Source organism: Castor canadensis, chromosome 5 (assembly GCF_047511655.1).
Source record: "Castor canadensis chromosome 5, mCasCan1.hap1v2, whole genome shotgun sequence".
In the NCBI taxonomy this organism is placed as follows: Eukaryota; Metazoa; Chordata; class Mammalia; order Rodentia; family Castoridae; genus Castor; species Castor canadensis.
Window position 1 is genome coordinate 83970319 of NC_133390.1, and position 13539 is coordinate 83983857.

The following is a 13539-nucleotide window of genomic DNA, read 5'->3' on the forward strand; positions in this document are numbered from 1 at the left end:
AACACAGATCTGCTTCAGAAGGGAAGTTGTTAATTTTAGTGATGTTACCTCAGAAATTTACTTTCCACAAAGATTGTAATTCCTGGGAACCCTGGAGTACTTAGGAGAGGGGACTAGAGAATGCCCAGGCGCAAATTCTGTCCCATCACCCTCTTTCCCTACACTTGAATACATGGAGAATTCTTTTAGAAGGAGGGAAAAAGGAAACCGGAAGCAGAGGCTAAAATTATCTTGGAGAAAAATCACTAGATGTGTTAAATAAGTCCCTGTGACGCAGTGTGTTTGTCACTTTTCTGAGGTACAAATATTCCCTCAGGGCTGCTAGCAATTTAACTATGTTAATGCTGTTATTTGCTGGCAACAATGGGCTGCAGACTGGTGTTTTACTGGACCCGGTAAGCATGTTAATGACTTCACTGCAGCTTAATGGTTCCTTCTCTTTTTCTGTTTACAGTGCCTATGATAGGAAGCCTCCCTCTGGGTTCAAGCCATTAACCCCTCCCACCACTCCTTTGTCACCCACCCATCAGAATTCCCTGTTTCCCCCACCTCAGGCAACTCTGCCCAACTCAGCGCATGCCCCTGGAGCTGGCCCAGTACAAGGTGTGGGCCCTGCCCCCACTTCTCATTCGCTTCCAGAACCTGGACCACAACAACAAACATTTGCAGTCCCCAGACCACCACATCAGCCCCTGCCGATGCCAAAGATGGTGCCTGAAAACCAGTATCCATCAGAACAGAGGTGAGTGCTGCTCTGGATTTCCTGAACGCCTTCTGTCATCCTTCTTTCCTCTCCTCATGGAGAAAGGGGAAGCAGTTACTGATACCTATAAAGTTCTCATTCCACTGAGACATCTTGTGAGGTAAGACTGTTTAAATATGAACAGTACCTGTTTGTATACCACCCTGTTCTTGAAGTGCTCCAAGTCAGTTGTAGACCTTACCACATCCTTATGAAGCAGGTAAGGGAGAGATACTTTGTGGAGCTGATCTCCTTCCAGAACTAGAGGAAGAGTGACTTGCCCAGAATACACAATCTGTTGACCCTCAGCAAGGGCAAATTTCCTGGCTTCTCACTGGATACTGCCTGTAAGAATTGAACTTTGATTTATCCCGCCCATAATTACTTTATTACCTTTTTACTTACGCATTAGGGAAGATTGCTGAATTAGAGGAGACATTATTCATCTGTTTTTAACATGTCTCAACAGTAGGAACTTAGTTGTAACATCTGCTTTTGAGACAGAAATTTCCTGGTTACACTCCCGGTACATGTACCTTCCTAATTAGGAAGGGCTTGTGGAGTGGCTCAAGTGATAGAGTGCCTGCCTAGCAAGCTTGAGGCCCCAAGTTCAAACTCCAGCAGCACCAGGAAAAAAAAAGAAAGAAAGAAAAGGTATAAAGGGAAGCTGGCCTTCTAAGTCCATCATTTGTGGAGTTTTGGAATTTCAGATGCTTATGATAGGCCTTCCTTTATGTAGGATGTTTTGGGGGGCCTGTCTTTTTTTATTTCAAGTCTCTGAATAGTGGTCAAGGGCTGAAAGGCAGTGAGCATTGCACTTCATTTCTACCGCAGTCTGCATTGGGTGGATGTTGGGGGAAGAGAGAATGTAGGAGTAGGTCTGATCCATCCCAGATGACTGCTTTACTTGGAGGTCACTTTACTTACAAAATGTGGGGAAAAAAGTAGAGCACCTTTGGTTGGTTCTGATCCCTGCTGTTCCCATTTTTCTGAAAGTCACCATGAAGAACTGCCATATGCCTGGTTGGGAGAAATACCTTATTCCACTGGAAGTCATTTGTCCTCCTGTGGCACTGGCACACAGGAATCTTAAGTCTTGTAGAGTAGGCTTGTTTCCTGCCCAACCTCAAGAAAGGAGGCAGTTTGATCCCTGAGATTTATGGCTGTCCATCCTCAAGGATCCAAAGGGAATGAGACAGGGATCAGAATGTAGGTATTGCTTTTTCAGAGAACTTCTGGAGTCTGCCTGTCCTTGTTGAACTCACTTCTTCTTACACTCTAGGAATGATAGTCCCAAAACAAGAACACTTGACACATACTTGGGTGACACAGAGAGCCTTGAGAGAGCTGGGGTGAAGAGTGAAGTACGTGGTAGGCTCCTGAACCAATAAAGTAAAAACTGGGGTATGTGGGCTTCTGTGCCAGAACACCGTGGTCTCAAAAGCTGGGGGTGCACAGCTGGGGTCAAAATGCAGACTCCGTGCCCTGCCTCTGAGATTGAGTTGACAGGTTCAGATGGGACCTGAGTATATTACTGTCACACTTTGAGAAGTGGTCATGGCCTCACTTCCATCACCCCTGCTTCCCTTTTGGTGTAAGCATAGGTTACTCAGTACTCTAGATTTTGTTCCTGTTGCCCGTATTAGTGAGTATCTGTGTGATAATTGTAGGATTCCATATACATCAAAAACATGGCAATGGTTTTGTTTATAGGTGTTGGAAATGAGACATATAAAATCCCTGGTTTTATTTTGTAAAAGTAATCTCAGTACTGTATGATCTCAAACCTAACAAGCACACATTTGATAACTTCTGTGCCCTCCCCAAAGTGAAACAGATTACTTTTGTTAGTAAGTATAGTTTGATAGTTTGTTCTTTGCTTCTGACTTTTTTATTTAAAATAGGAGGGACTGTTACTTCAAAATTTATCTCTTTACATAAATTATGGTATTTTTCAGAATAGAAAATACAGTCTTATTTGACCTTTTAACAACCCTGTGTTAAAACAAATTAACAAAGCAAAATTTAAAAAAAAAATCAGGTGCTGGTGGCATCTGGATCACAGCTTGAAATCAGCTCAGGCAAAAAGTTTGCAAGACCCCATCTCAACCAACAGGTGGGTGCAATAGCATCTAGTTGTCTTTCCAGCTATCGTGGAGGCTGAGATTGGGAGGATCAAGATTCTGGGCTAGTCCAGGGAAAAAGTTCATGGCACCCCATCTCAACAGAAAAAGTTGGGCATGGTTAAGAATAAGATCAGTTTTCTTCCTTACTCTGTCCTTTGTTGGGTTTTAGAATTGAGGTTATGCTCATCAGGTGAATAGAGGATGTCCTCCTTTGTCTGTATTCTGGAATATTTCATGTGAAAATGGAATTCTTTATTCCTCAAAGTTTTTGAAGAACTTACCAGTAAAACCAGTGTGTCCAACATTCTTTGTGGGAAGATTTTAATTACTGTTTCAGTAATTTTTACAGTTTTGCTCTGGATTTCTACCTAGTTGAATAAATTTGATACATATTCTAGGAATTTGTTTTATGTTGAGTTTTAAAATTAATTGACAGAGTTATTTATGATACCTTTTTTAAAACTTCTATAGCATCTGTAGTTGTCTCTTTCATCTTCTGTATTACTTATTTTCAACCTTTTTGCTGTTTTAGTCTTAAACACTATTTGTCTTCAAAAATTCAGTTTTTGGTCTTATTTTCTCTGTTGAGTATTTTCTAGTTCCTTGATATCTGCTTTTACTAAACTATTTTACTGGAGTTTCTTTTGGTTTTCTAACTTCTTTGGTTGGATGTTTAGTTCATGAATTTTTAATGCTTTTTCTTTAAATTATGAGGTTGTATCAAATAACATTTCTTCTAAGGCCAGGATGACTGTATATTGAGGACTTCTTAGGTCACTCAAGTTGATGCATTTTTCTACATTTAGTTTCTAGTAGCTTCTCCTTCCACTCCCCAAAGTATCCCTGTTTGGACAGTCAATTATTGGATCTTCTTACTCAGGTCCTGCTTTAGTTCCAAGTTCAGTTCCAACTATTTCCTGTCATTTCTTTTTCCCTTGGAGTTATTTACAAATATGTTTCTTAATTTCTAAACATAAGAGATTTTTCTAGTTGCTTGGACAAACACAGATTTTATTTAAATGTTATCAACAGAGTATTTAAGAATGATTACAGTTTGGGCACCAGTGGTTCATGCCTGTAATCCTAGCTGATCAGGAGGATCAAGGTTCAAAGCCCAGCCAGGGCAAATAGTTCACGAGACCCTATCTCAAAATAATCCTTCACAAAAAAGGACTGGTGAAGTGGCTCAAATTACAGTGCCTGCCTAGCGAATGTGAACCCCTGAGTTCAAACACCAGTACCACCGAGGGAAAAAAAAAAGCAAATGATTACAGAAACAGTTTAGGTCCATGGCTCTGGAGTTGGACAGAATCCCAACTCTGCTAGTGTGGGATATCAGGCAGGCACTTAACTTCTCTAAGCTTTGATTTCTTCATCTGAAAATAGAAGACTACTAGATACTTGTCACACAGTATCATTGTGTACAGTGAGTAAGATCACATTTGGACAGAGAAGGTATTCAGTGAATGTTAGCTTCTAAGACAATTTTACTTTTTAAACATCATTTTATTTCCATTATCCACATCAAAAGAATCTTCCTAAAATGATGTAGATACAGATTTCAATTGCTTCATTGTTAAATGTTAAGTTTTTCAAATGTAAAGCTTCTTATCTCTAGTTTTTTCATCATCAGACTTCTTTTTTTTTTTCTTTTATTATTCATATGTGCATACAAGGCTTGGGTCATTTCACCCCCCTGCCCCCACCCCCTCCCTTACCACCCACTCCGCCCCCTCCTTCTCCCCCCCACCCCCTCAATACCCAGCAGAAACTATTTTGCCCTTATTTCTAATTTTGTTGTAGAGAGAGTATAAGCAATAATAGGAAGGAACAAGGGTTTTTGCTGGTTGAGATAAGGATAGCTATACAGGGCATTGACTCACATTGATTTCCTGTGCGTGGGTGTTACCTTCTAGGTTAATTCTTTTTGATCTAACCTTTTCTCTAGTTCCTGGTCCCCTTTTCCTATTGGCCTCAGTTGCTTTTAAGGTATCTGCTTTAGTTTCTCTGAGTTAAGGGCAACAAATGCTAGCTAATTTTTTAGGTGTCTTACCTATCCTCACCCCTCCCTTGTGTGCTCTCACTTTTATCATGTGCTCAAAGTCCAGTCCCCTTGTTGTGTTTGCCCTTGATCTAATGTCCACATATGAGGGAGAACATACGATATTTGGTCTTTTGGGCCAGGCTAACCTCACTCAGAATGATGTTCTCCAATTCCATCCATTTACCGGCGAATGATAACATTTCGTTCTTCTTCATGGCTGCATAAAATTCCATTGTGTATAGATACCACATTTTCTTAATCCATTCGTCAGTGGTGGGGCATCTTGGCTGTTTCCATAAATTGACTATTGTGAATAGTGCCGCAATAAACATGGGTGTGCAGGTGCCTCTGGAGTAACCTGTGTCACAGTCTTTTGGGTATGTCCCCAAGAGTGGTATTGCTGGATCAAATGGTAGATCAATGTCTAGCTTTTTAAGTAGCCTCCAAGTTTTTTTCCAGAGTGGTTGTACTAGTTTACATTCCCACCAACAGTGTAAGAGGGTTCCTTTTTCCCCACATCCTCGCCAACACCTGCTGGTGGTGGTGTTGCTGATCATCAGACTTCTTAATGTTGTACATGTGCAAGTAATACTTTTACCATCTGATATCCTAGGGACATGTCATGTTTGCATCACCTTCCTTCTCTCAGATTTCATCTTGGCAAATTAGATAAGCATCTAGGCCTAGAAGGAAATATTTTTTTTTCTCATCTCTTAGTGTTTTGTCACAGTTTAGATGGGCTTGTTTGAGTCTAAGAAACACTGACAGGTCAAGGAGTTCTAAGAGATTTTTGTTTTTTGGATTTTTGTTTGTTTCTGTTTTTGTGGTACTAGGGTTTGAATTCAGGGTCTCACACTTTCTAGCCAGGCACTCTACCACTTGAGCCACTCCGTAAGCCTATTTTTTGCCTGTGTATTTTTCAAGATAAGGTCTTTTAAACTATTTGCCCTGGCTGGCTGCAAACCACCATCCTCTTGATCTCTGCCTTCTGAGTAGCTAGGGTTACAGGTGTTAGCCACCAGCGCCCAGCTCCCTGGGAGATTTTTTTCAGAGTCCTTTGGTATGATTTTAGGAACAGTGTCTAGGTTGTGATTGGATGGCAGGAAGAGAAACATCAATGTTCAGAGGCCCTTGAATTAATGTGAAGTTGCTGATGTGAAGAATTGCTTATTTTCCTGCAACATTACAAGCCAGACACTGAAGAATAAAATAGCATTCTTTCTGAAAAAGCAGAGGGATATTCTAGACACCTAGTGGGCTCTCTTACTTTGATTTATGTATGTGATAATTTTCTGACTCTCTGAGTTCTTTCTTTCTATTTGCATAGCTAATGTTAGCTGGGAGATTGGTGAAGGTGTATGTATTGAGAACTTAGTGTGCCAAGCCCTATTACATGCATTATCCTATGTAATGTTTACAACAGACCTTTGAGACCACTATGCTGGTCGTCCTTATACTATTGATGAGGAAACTGAGGCTCAGAGCAGTTACATAACTGGCCAAGGTCACAGCTAGCAAGTAGTAAGGATTGGGTTTCAGCTCTGGATGTTCTGACTTCATGACCAGAGGCCTGTAGGTCAGAATGCTGCTTCTCTGTTTCCTGTCTTCTCTTAGCCTTAATGGAAATATTAAGTGTGTGCTGTGGTTCTTGTTAGGTTTTACGGATCATCTCCAAACTGACCTCAGAACCATCACTATTTCACCTGACACCCATAGCCACTGTGGAATAATAGCCTCTGTCAAATCTGCACTTTTCTCCTTTTTTTTTTTTTCCATAAGCATTGTGTTTACTCTGTGTGTTGGCAGCAAAAACCAAAAAGGAAATGCAGAAAAAGCATCTTAACCGTTTTCATAATGTAAACCAAATGTTGGTGGTGTGGGTGAGCTCTTGGGAGGAAAGGCACTATATAAATCTGACAAATAAATAAATAACTGGATCTTTAAATAAACTGGCACTGAAAAAGCCTTACTCGGTAGTCTGACTCCCTTTGCTCACCAAATGTAAGTCCATTACGCTGGAGCTCTGATGGGATCATTGGGGTGGGTTGGGGGTGGGGGAGGCTTGTCAAGGACTGAGCTGTTCCTCCTTTGGGAATGATTGCCTGGTTTAGTAAAGAAGCAGCATCTTTGTCGTGGCTGTTTTATGTGGACAACACATTCTTAGATACTTCAAAAGGATTGCTGAGAGGGGAAGGGGGTTCAAATGAAGGTCAGTGAGTAAAGTTCACAGAATGTATTTTGAGGACAAGAACTGAATTACTTCCAGTCTCTGCAAATCGGAGCGATTATAACAGCAAGCTCTGAGAACCTTTCTTCCAAATATGTTGGTTTCATGACCAGCCCCCAAGATCCTCTTTGCCACTCAAAACAAACCAGTGCTGAACAGCCGCAATGACAGAATCTGTCCTGTGGACCATCCTTGGAGTAGCCTGGGGGAGGGGATGGTTGCTGGCTTCTGCCCAGATGGAAGTACCCTTTCCTGAGGCCATCCCAGGCCAGCTCTAGAGTTTCAGTCTGGAAGGTGAGAAGATGAGTACCAAGCGGAAGTGGGAGCCATCAGCCCTGCCAGCTGCAGAGGCTCTGGTTACAGAACTGAGTGGTATAGGCCATCTTGGAACCATCAAAGGAACTGACTTGCAGAGGTCACCTTTGAAGGTAACATGTAACATGGTGGCAGAAGGACATGGGGAGAGAATTTGGGAGGTGAACATTCTTGTTACTGTTCTTTCCTTTTGAATAATATAGAGTTTGGACACCTAATAAAAATAAAGCCTTAAGAATATCTTTGTGGTTTTGTTCTGAATGAATTCCCTTTAGGTTTGCAGTATGCTGCTGGTGCCAGTATTCTAAATGTCAAGCCTAAACCTGAGTTGCAAATTTGCACTTCTTCAGAGACCCTTGAAGGGTTTCCTTAAATAACAGCAACCTTGAAAATTGAATTCCTGACGAAGCTCTGCTGATGTGCACCTGGAGCCCCAGTGAGGGGCTCTCAATCCACTGAAACTTACGTAGCTTTGGTGTCTGGGATAAAAGGATATGAATATTATAATTGCTCAGGGATCAGGTTATAAGACTGTTTCACAATGCAGCTTGCAGTAGCATGGGAAAGACTCCCCCAAGAACATGTTGTGCCGTGCTAAACCCTGATCGAAACCCTGATTGAAACTGTTTTGTCTGTACCCATATCTCTGTCGTTTAAAATCTTGATGTTCTAGAAATCTGTTGGCCACCTGTTGCCACAGATTGATTCAAATCTAAGTCAAATTATTTGAGTACAGCTATTTATATGATTCATGCTAAAAGTAAGACCTAATGTTAGAAGGCTGTGTTAATTTTTTTCATTGAGGGGGTGGAAGTGTAGCTCAGTAACATAGTGTATGCTTTGCATGTGTGAAGTCCTAGGTTTGATCCCCAGCACCAAAAATAAAAATAAAAGCTAAAAACTTACTGAAATTATTTGTTCTGAATCCTTTATTTTCCTTGAACCCTGTTTCCTACTTCCTACCTGAGAAAAGTCACAGATGTTTTTCTTTATACACATAGGGCCTCATGCATGGTTTGTGGATTGAAGATCGGTTATCTCTTAACTTCCACTTCCACCCCCTCCTAAATTTATCCCACTCTGTCAAAGGTTAGGACTGCGGCAGAAGCCATACTTTATAGACATGATTGTATTTCACCATTCCAGAAGTATTTAAAGGATAATGAGTTCCATTGTCACAGATAGGGAAACAAATCCAAGCAATTTTGCCCTGTCACTTCTCTAGTAAGTGTCGTCACTTGAGGGTCTCAGACTTTCTCTTCCCTATACTACTATAACAGGCTGTGGGCATCTGGGTCTGTCAGCTAAAGAGTGTTAAGGATGCTCCTTGATGAATCACCAAACAAAACAAAACTAAAGAGTTTTTCTTGTTTTATCTTGTTATAAAAATAATGCATATGTATTGTTAAACTATAGCTGAGTGAAAAAGGAAAATCATCTAAAATCATAACCATCACGGAGACAAGCAGAGTTGCCATTTAAGTGTAAATCGTCCTGTGATTTTGTAGGACTGCCATAGTTATTTTTTTTTATTTTTGCAAAACTGACATTCCATGAATTGTTTAGCATTGCGCCTTAATACATGAAAAGTACCTTTCTAGATCTGTATGGGTTTGCATATTACATTATATTTAATGGTTGTTGTCATCTAAGTGGCCTTATCACAGTGTGCTTAATCAGTACCCTTATTAGACATGTGCATCAGTGACCATCTCTGTAGGTGTCTCTCATCATCTGTGATTCAGGTGCTGTTCATGTTGTTCATGTACCTGGCACAGAATTACTAGCTGCCTGCTCATCCTGCAGGTTAAGAAAACAATGTCTCTCTTTTCACTTGGTACTTTTTCTGATTACCAATGAAGTTAAACTTTTTGTTTGTTTCTGCCATTAGTATTTCTTCTTTAATGGTTTGCATGTTTGTGCCCTTTACCCGTTTTCCTACTAAGATGTTAATTTTTTTGTTGGTCTTTTAAAGCTTTGTCAAGCTGGATATGCTGGCACATTCTGCAATCCCAGCACCCAAGAGGGAGAGGCAGGAGGATGTTGAGTGTAAGGCCAACCTGGGCAACATAGCAAGACCCTGTCTCAAAAAATAAAGAAGGAAAAGCAAAAGAGCGATGTCAGCAGTATCAGCGTTGTTGTGTGCCTTAGGGATTTTCCCCCCAGTTTTACTTTTGGTTTTGTTTCTGGCATTTTCTGACTATTTCAGATTATTTTTTTTCCTCCCAGTTTGATGTTTTCCTTTTGGTTTTCTTTCTGGTGTTTTTGTTACACAGTGAGGTATGTCTGTTTATCTTGATGGCTTCTGCTGTTGTTATAATGCTTAGAAAAGTTTTCTCTCCACAATTATGTAAGCTTTCATACATATTTTCATATTATGATTTCACTTTTTTACTTGGAAATCTGTTATTCAGGAAATGTATTTTGGCCTGTGTAAAATGGGACCTAACTTTTTTTCCCTACTAACTGAAGATGGTGACTTTAACAAGTAGTATTTCGGAATATACTGGCAGTTTACAACATTCTGTTCAGTTCCTTTGATCTGCCAATCAATTTTTCATTCCTTGTATTACTGTTATAATTATTGTAGCTTTACAATATGTGTCAATACCTAACGAGTCATTATTTCTTTTCAAAAGTTATTTTGTCTTTTAGGCCATGTGTGGTGGTTCAGGCCTATAATGTCAGTACTCAGAAGGAGGATCACGAGTCTGAAGCCAAGCCTCAGCTATGTAGTGAGACCTTGTCTCAAAAGAGAAAAAAATTTTTTCATCTTTTAACTAAAATTTAGAATCATCTTGTCAAATTGATTGGAAAGGCATTTTCTTTTAAGAATAATTTTCAGTGAACCAGCAGCTTCAAAGCATTAAATATTTTCTCTTTAGATCTTCTTTCCTCAGAAGACAATTTCTTCTCCCTCCTTCCCTCCCTCCCTGCATTTCCTCTTCTCCTTCAGATAGGATCTAATTATGTAGCCAGGCCTGGAACTCACTGTGGTAGCTCTAGGCTACCCTCAAACTTGATGTACTCCTGTCACAGCTTCCTGAGTGGTGGCATTATAGATGTGTGTTCACAACACCTGGCCCTAAAAAATAATTTCAGGATTTTATTCTTCTATGATCTGTACATTTCCTAATCATTCCTAGGAATTCTATGTTTTTGATTGCTACTCTGGATGAGTTTCTCTCTCTCTCTTTTTAATATATTTTCTAACTGGGTAAGAGTATAGACTTTCAGTTTAAAAAAAATTCATCCTCTACAAGTGACAGAATAAACGAAGTAGTGACTAACATGTATTATGCTAGTTGCAATTATTTGGTCTTCTACATTCAGATGTATAGTCTGTTCACAGTGAATATGCATCATGTCTTAGTTAAACAGTGTAACTTCTTTCTTCTTACAGATTTCAGAGACAACTGTCTGAACCCTGCCACCCCTTCCCGCCTCAGTCAGGAGTTCCTGGAGATAATCGCCCCAGTTACCACCGACAGATGTCAGAACCTATTGTCCCTGCAGCTCCCCCACCCCCTCAGGGATTCAAGCAAGAATACCATGACCCGCTCTATGAGCACGGGGTTCCTGGGATGCCAGGTCCCCCAGCACACGGGTTCCAGTCACCAATGGGAATCAAGCAGGAGCCCAGGGATTACTGCGTTGATTCAGGTTAGCTCAAAATCCTGCCACTTGTTTCTTCATTCTCCTACTCCTCTGTCTGATCAGTATTGGGTGTCTTCTATCTGCAGGGATTTGTGAATAATCTTATGAATTGTGAATAACTTCTTAGGAATTGCCCTCAAGGACTAGGTGTGTAGCTCAGTGGGTAGAGCATGAGAACCTGCATCCCATTCCCAGCACCACCGAAAAAAGAAAGAAAAGATTGCTATCAAAGAACATATGAGTTAGTTAAAGCAGACACGTTTGTGCATAACTGAGCGTAAAACAAAACAGAAAAGCAATGGTGATGGTAGAAAGTGCAGTAGGTATTCAAAATTGATATTAAGTACACCTCTGAGTCAAGCCTAACAGTTCAGTCTTGGCTGGTGCCTATTTTAAGACCTATCAGCATTAGGCTCCCTAGACACAAGGAACACTATTTTAATGCTGTCCCTAGTTTTGTGGCTTAGTTGTTTTTTTAATCCAACAGACTCATTAAACTCCCAATTTAACTATAAAAAAGAGAGTTCCCACATAGGGCACAATTCTGTTCTTGAAATGAGCTTTGTTCTGAGAAAGTACCTGATGTTGCATAGCTGTAGGGGGGACTGAATACACTGTGGAAGAGCCTATCTTACTAGTTGCTTCATGGAATTCACTGGTCTATTGCAATGCTTGCAACTGGGAAATCCTTGTGTCCCTCAGCAGTTGCTGGCATACATGGGGAGAAGTATAACATGTGAGGGCGCCTATTTGGTTAGAGGATACCTCCTGCCTAGGAACTTCAGCACATGAAAAGGTGTCTGACCTCCCCTCCCCCACCCCCCACCCCCCACCCCCACTCACAACTCATTCACCGCCTACAATATTGTATGGGCCAGGTGTATTAAATGAAACTGTTAGGGGAAAAGAGAATTGGAATTTTGCAGCTAAGACATTTAGAAACTATTTTGTCTTTGTTTTCCTCTTCCCTTTTCAGAAATTACTAAAACTTTTTTTCACTTTTTTTTTTTTTCAGCACTGGGATTTGAATTCAGGACCTCATACTTGCTAGGCAGGTGCTTTTACTGCTTGAGCCACTCTGCCTGCCCAGTTAATGCTAAAGAAATCAGAGGGTAGTTGGTTGGTTGGTTGGTTGGTTTTCACTATTCCCCTTAGGCCCGTTTATTAAGACCCTGGAAAGGTTGAGGCAATTAAGAACTCAATGACTTTTGCAAAAGGCACAGGGTATATAGAATTTGCTGCGGTCTTCTCTGAGATGACACATAGATTGCTCCATTCTGGCAGAAACTGGTTATAAGAAAGGCTGAGAAGTTGGACAGAAGGAGACATCTGCTACTTTATGACAGAAAAATTAAGTCAGGTATTGATAACTTGTAAAATGGTCATTGGCATTCCCCTTGAATACTTTGATGTATTTTTCTCAGGAGTAGGTATGATGGGCAGCATTTTTCCCTTTGTGATTGACATTTTAATTTTTCCTGATTATTTTTCACCCCACCCTACTCCCTTGAAGCAAGGCACTCAACAGACGTTACCACATCTGTAACCTTTGATCTTAGTGGTATATTCCTGGGCGGGGGGAGCTTTTGTCCCATATGGGCACAATCCAGTTCACTTTCCTCTCTCTCATGGATACCTTGACACCATGATGCCTGAAAGAGATCACCTGAGTGTGATTTGGTTTCAGCATAACAGTCCCAACATGAAGAAAATGTGATTGCAAACTAGTCTCCACCCAGTTCTCCTTCTAGCCTTGTATCTTCAGATCTCCCGACCTCTTTAGCCTAAAAATACCCTCATCCCTTAGAACAGAATTGGTGTGACCATCAGCAGTAAAAGTGAACAAACTGAGAAAGATGTGAAGCAGTCCGAAGCAGTCCTTGTTTCCCTCCTCACCCTAAAGCCCAGGAGGCCAAGCTTGGCATTTTGAAAGCGTTTCTTTTCCTACCATTAGCTCTCTCGTGAGATTTGGTGCTAACTCGTTTCTAAAATGAGTGACTTACGCAGGGGAGGCATCATTTTTTTTCCTCCCACGACTCTTGATGAGGAGTGTGTTGCTTTCCATTGGTGGGTATAGTGTTTCCATGTTGTTTATCAGGGAGATAGCTCTTCCAGGACAAGGCCAAAAAGACTTGACCCTGGAGAATGAGAAAGTTAGGGGATTTACTACCAAGCTATGGCTTCCCTACCATGTGCTCCTTCTGTATCTGTGTTTCCCTTTCAGAAGTGCCTAACTGCCAGTCATCCTACATGAGAGGGGGGTATTTCTCCAGCAGCCATGAAGGTAAGGAGTTTGCTTGGGAAAAAAACAAAAACAAAAAAACTCAGGCTTAAAATTGCAGTTTCTAAGCTGAGATTTGAGATCAGATGTTATAGATTCCTCAGCTCATGAAGGTGAGAGCTGATTGATGATAACTGTCCGTTATTT

At 40.8% G+C, this 13539-nt stretch overlaps 1 protein-coding gene across 3 annotated transcripts in view; it reads left to right on the plus strand.

Moving 5' to 3' along the window:
- The window catches only part of Etv5 (ETS variant transcription factor 5), a 56716-nt gene that overhangs the window by 28110 nt on the left and 15067 nt on the right, over nt 1-13539 (plus strand). For all 3 annotated transcript variants that reach the window (XM_074073596.1, XM_074073598.1, XM_074073597.1), the window contains exons 7-9: nt 455-742; nt 10858-11117; nt 13336-13395. In XM_074073596.1, the coding sequence (XP_073929697.1) occupies nt 455-742; nt 10858-11117; nt 13336-13395 (608 nt within the window). The remainder of the gene's footprint in view (nt 1-454; nt 743-10857; nt 11118-13335; nt 13396-13539) is intronic.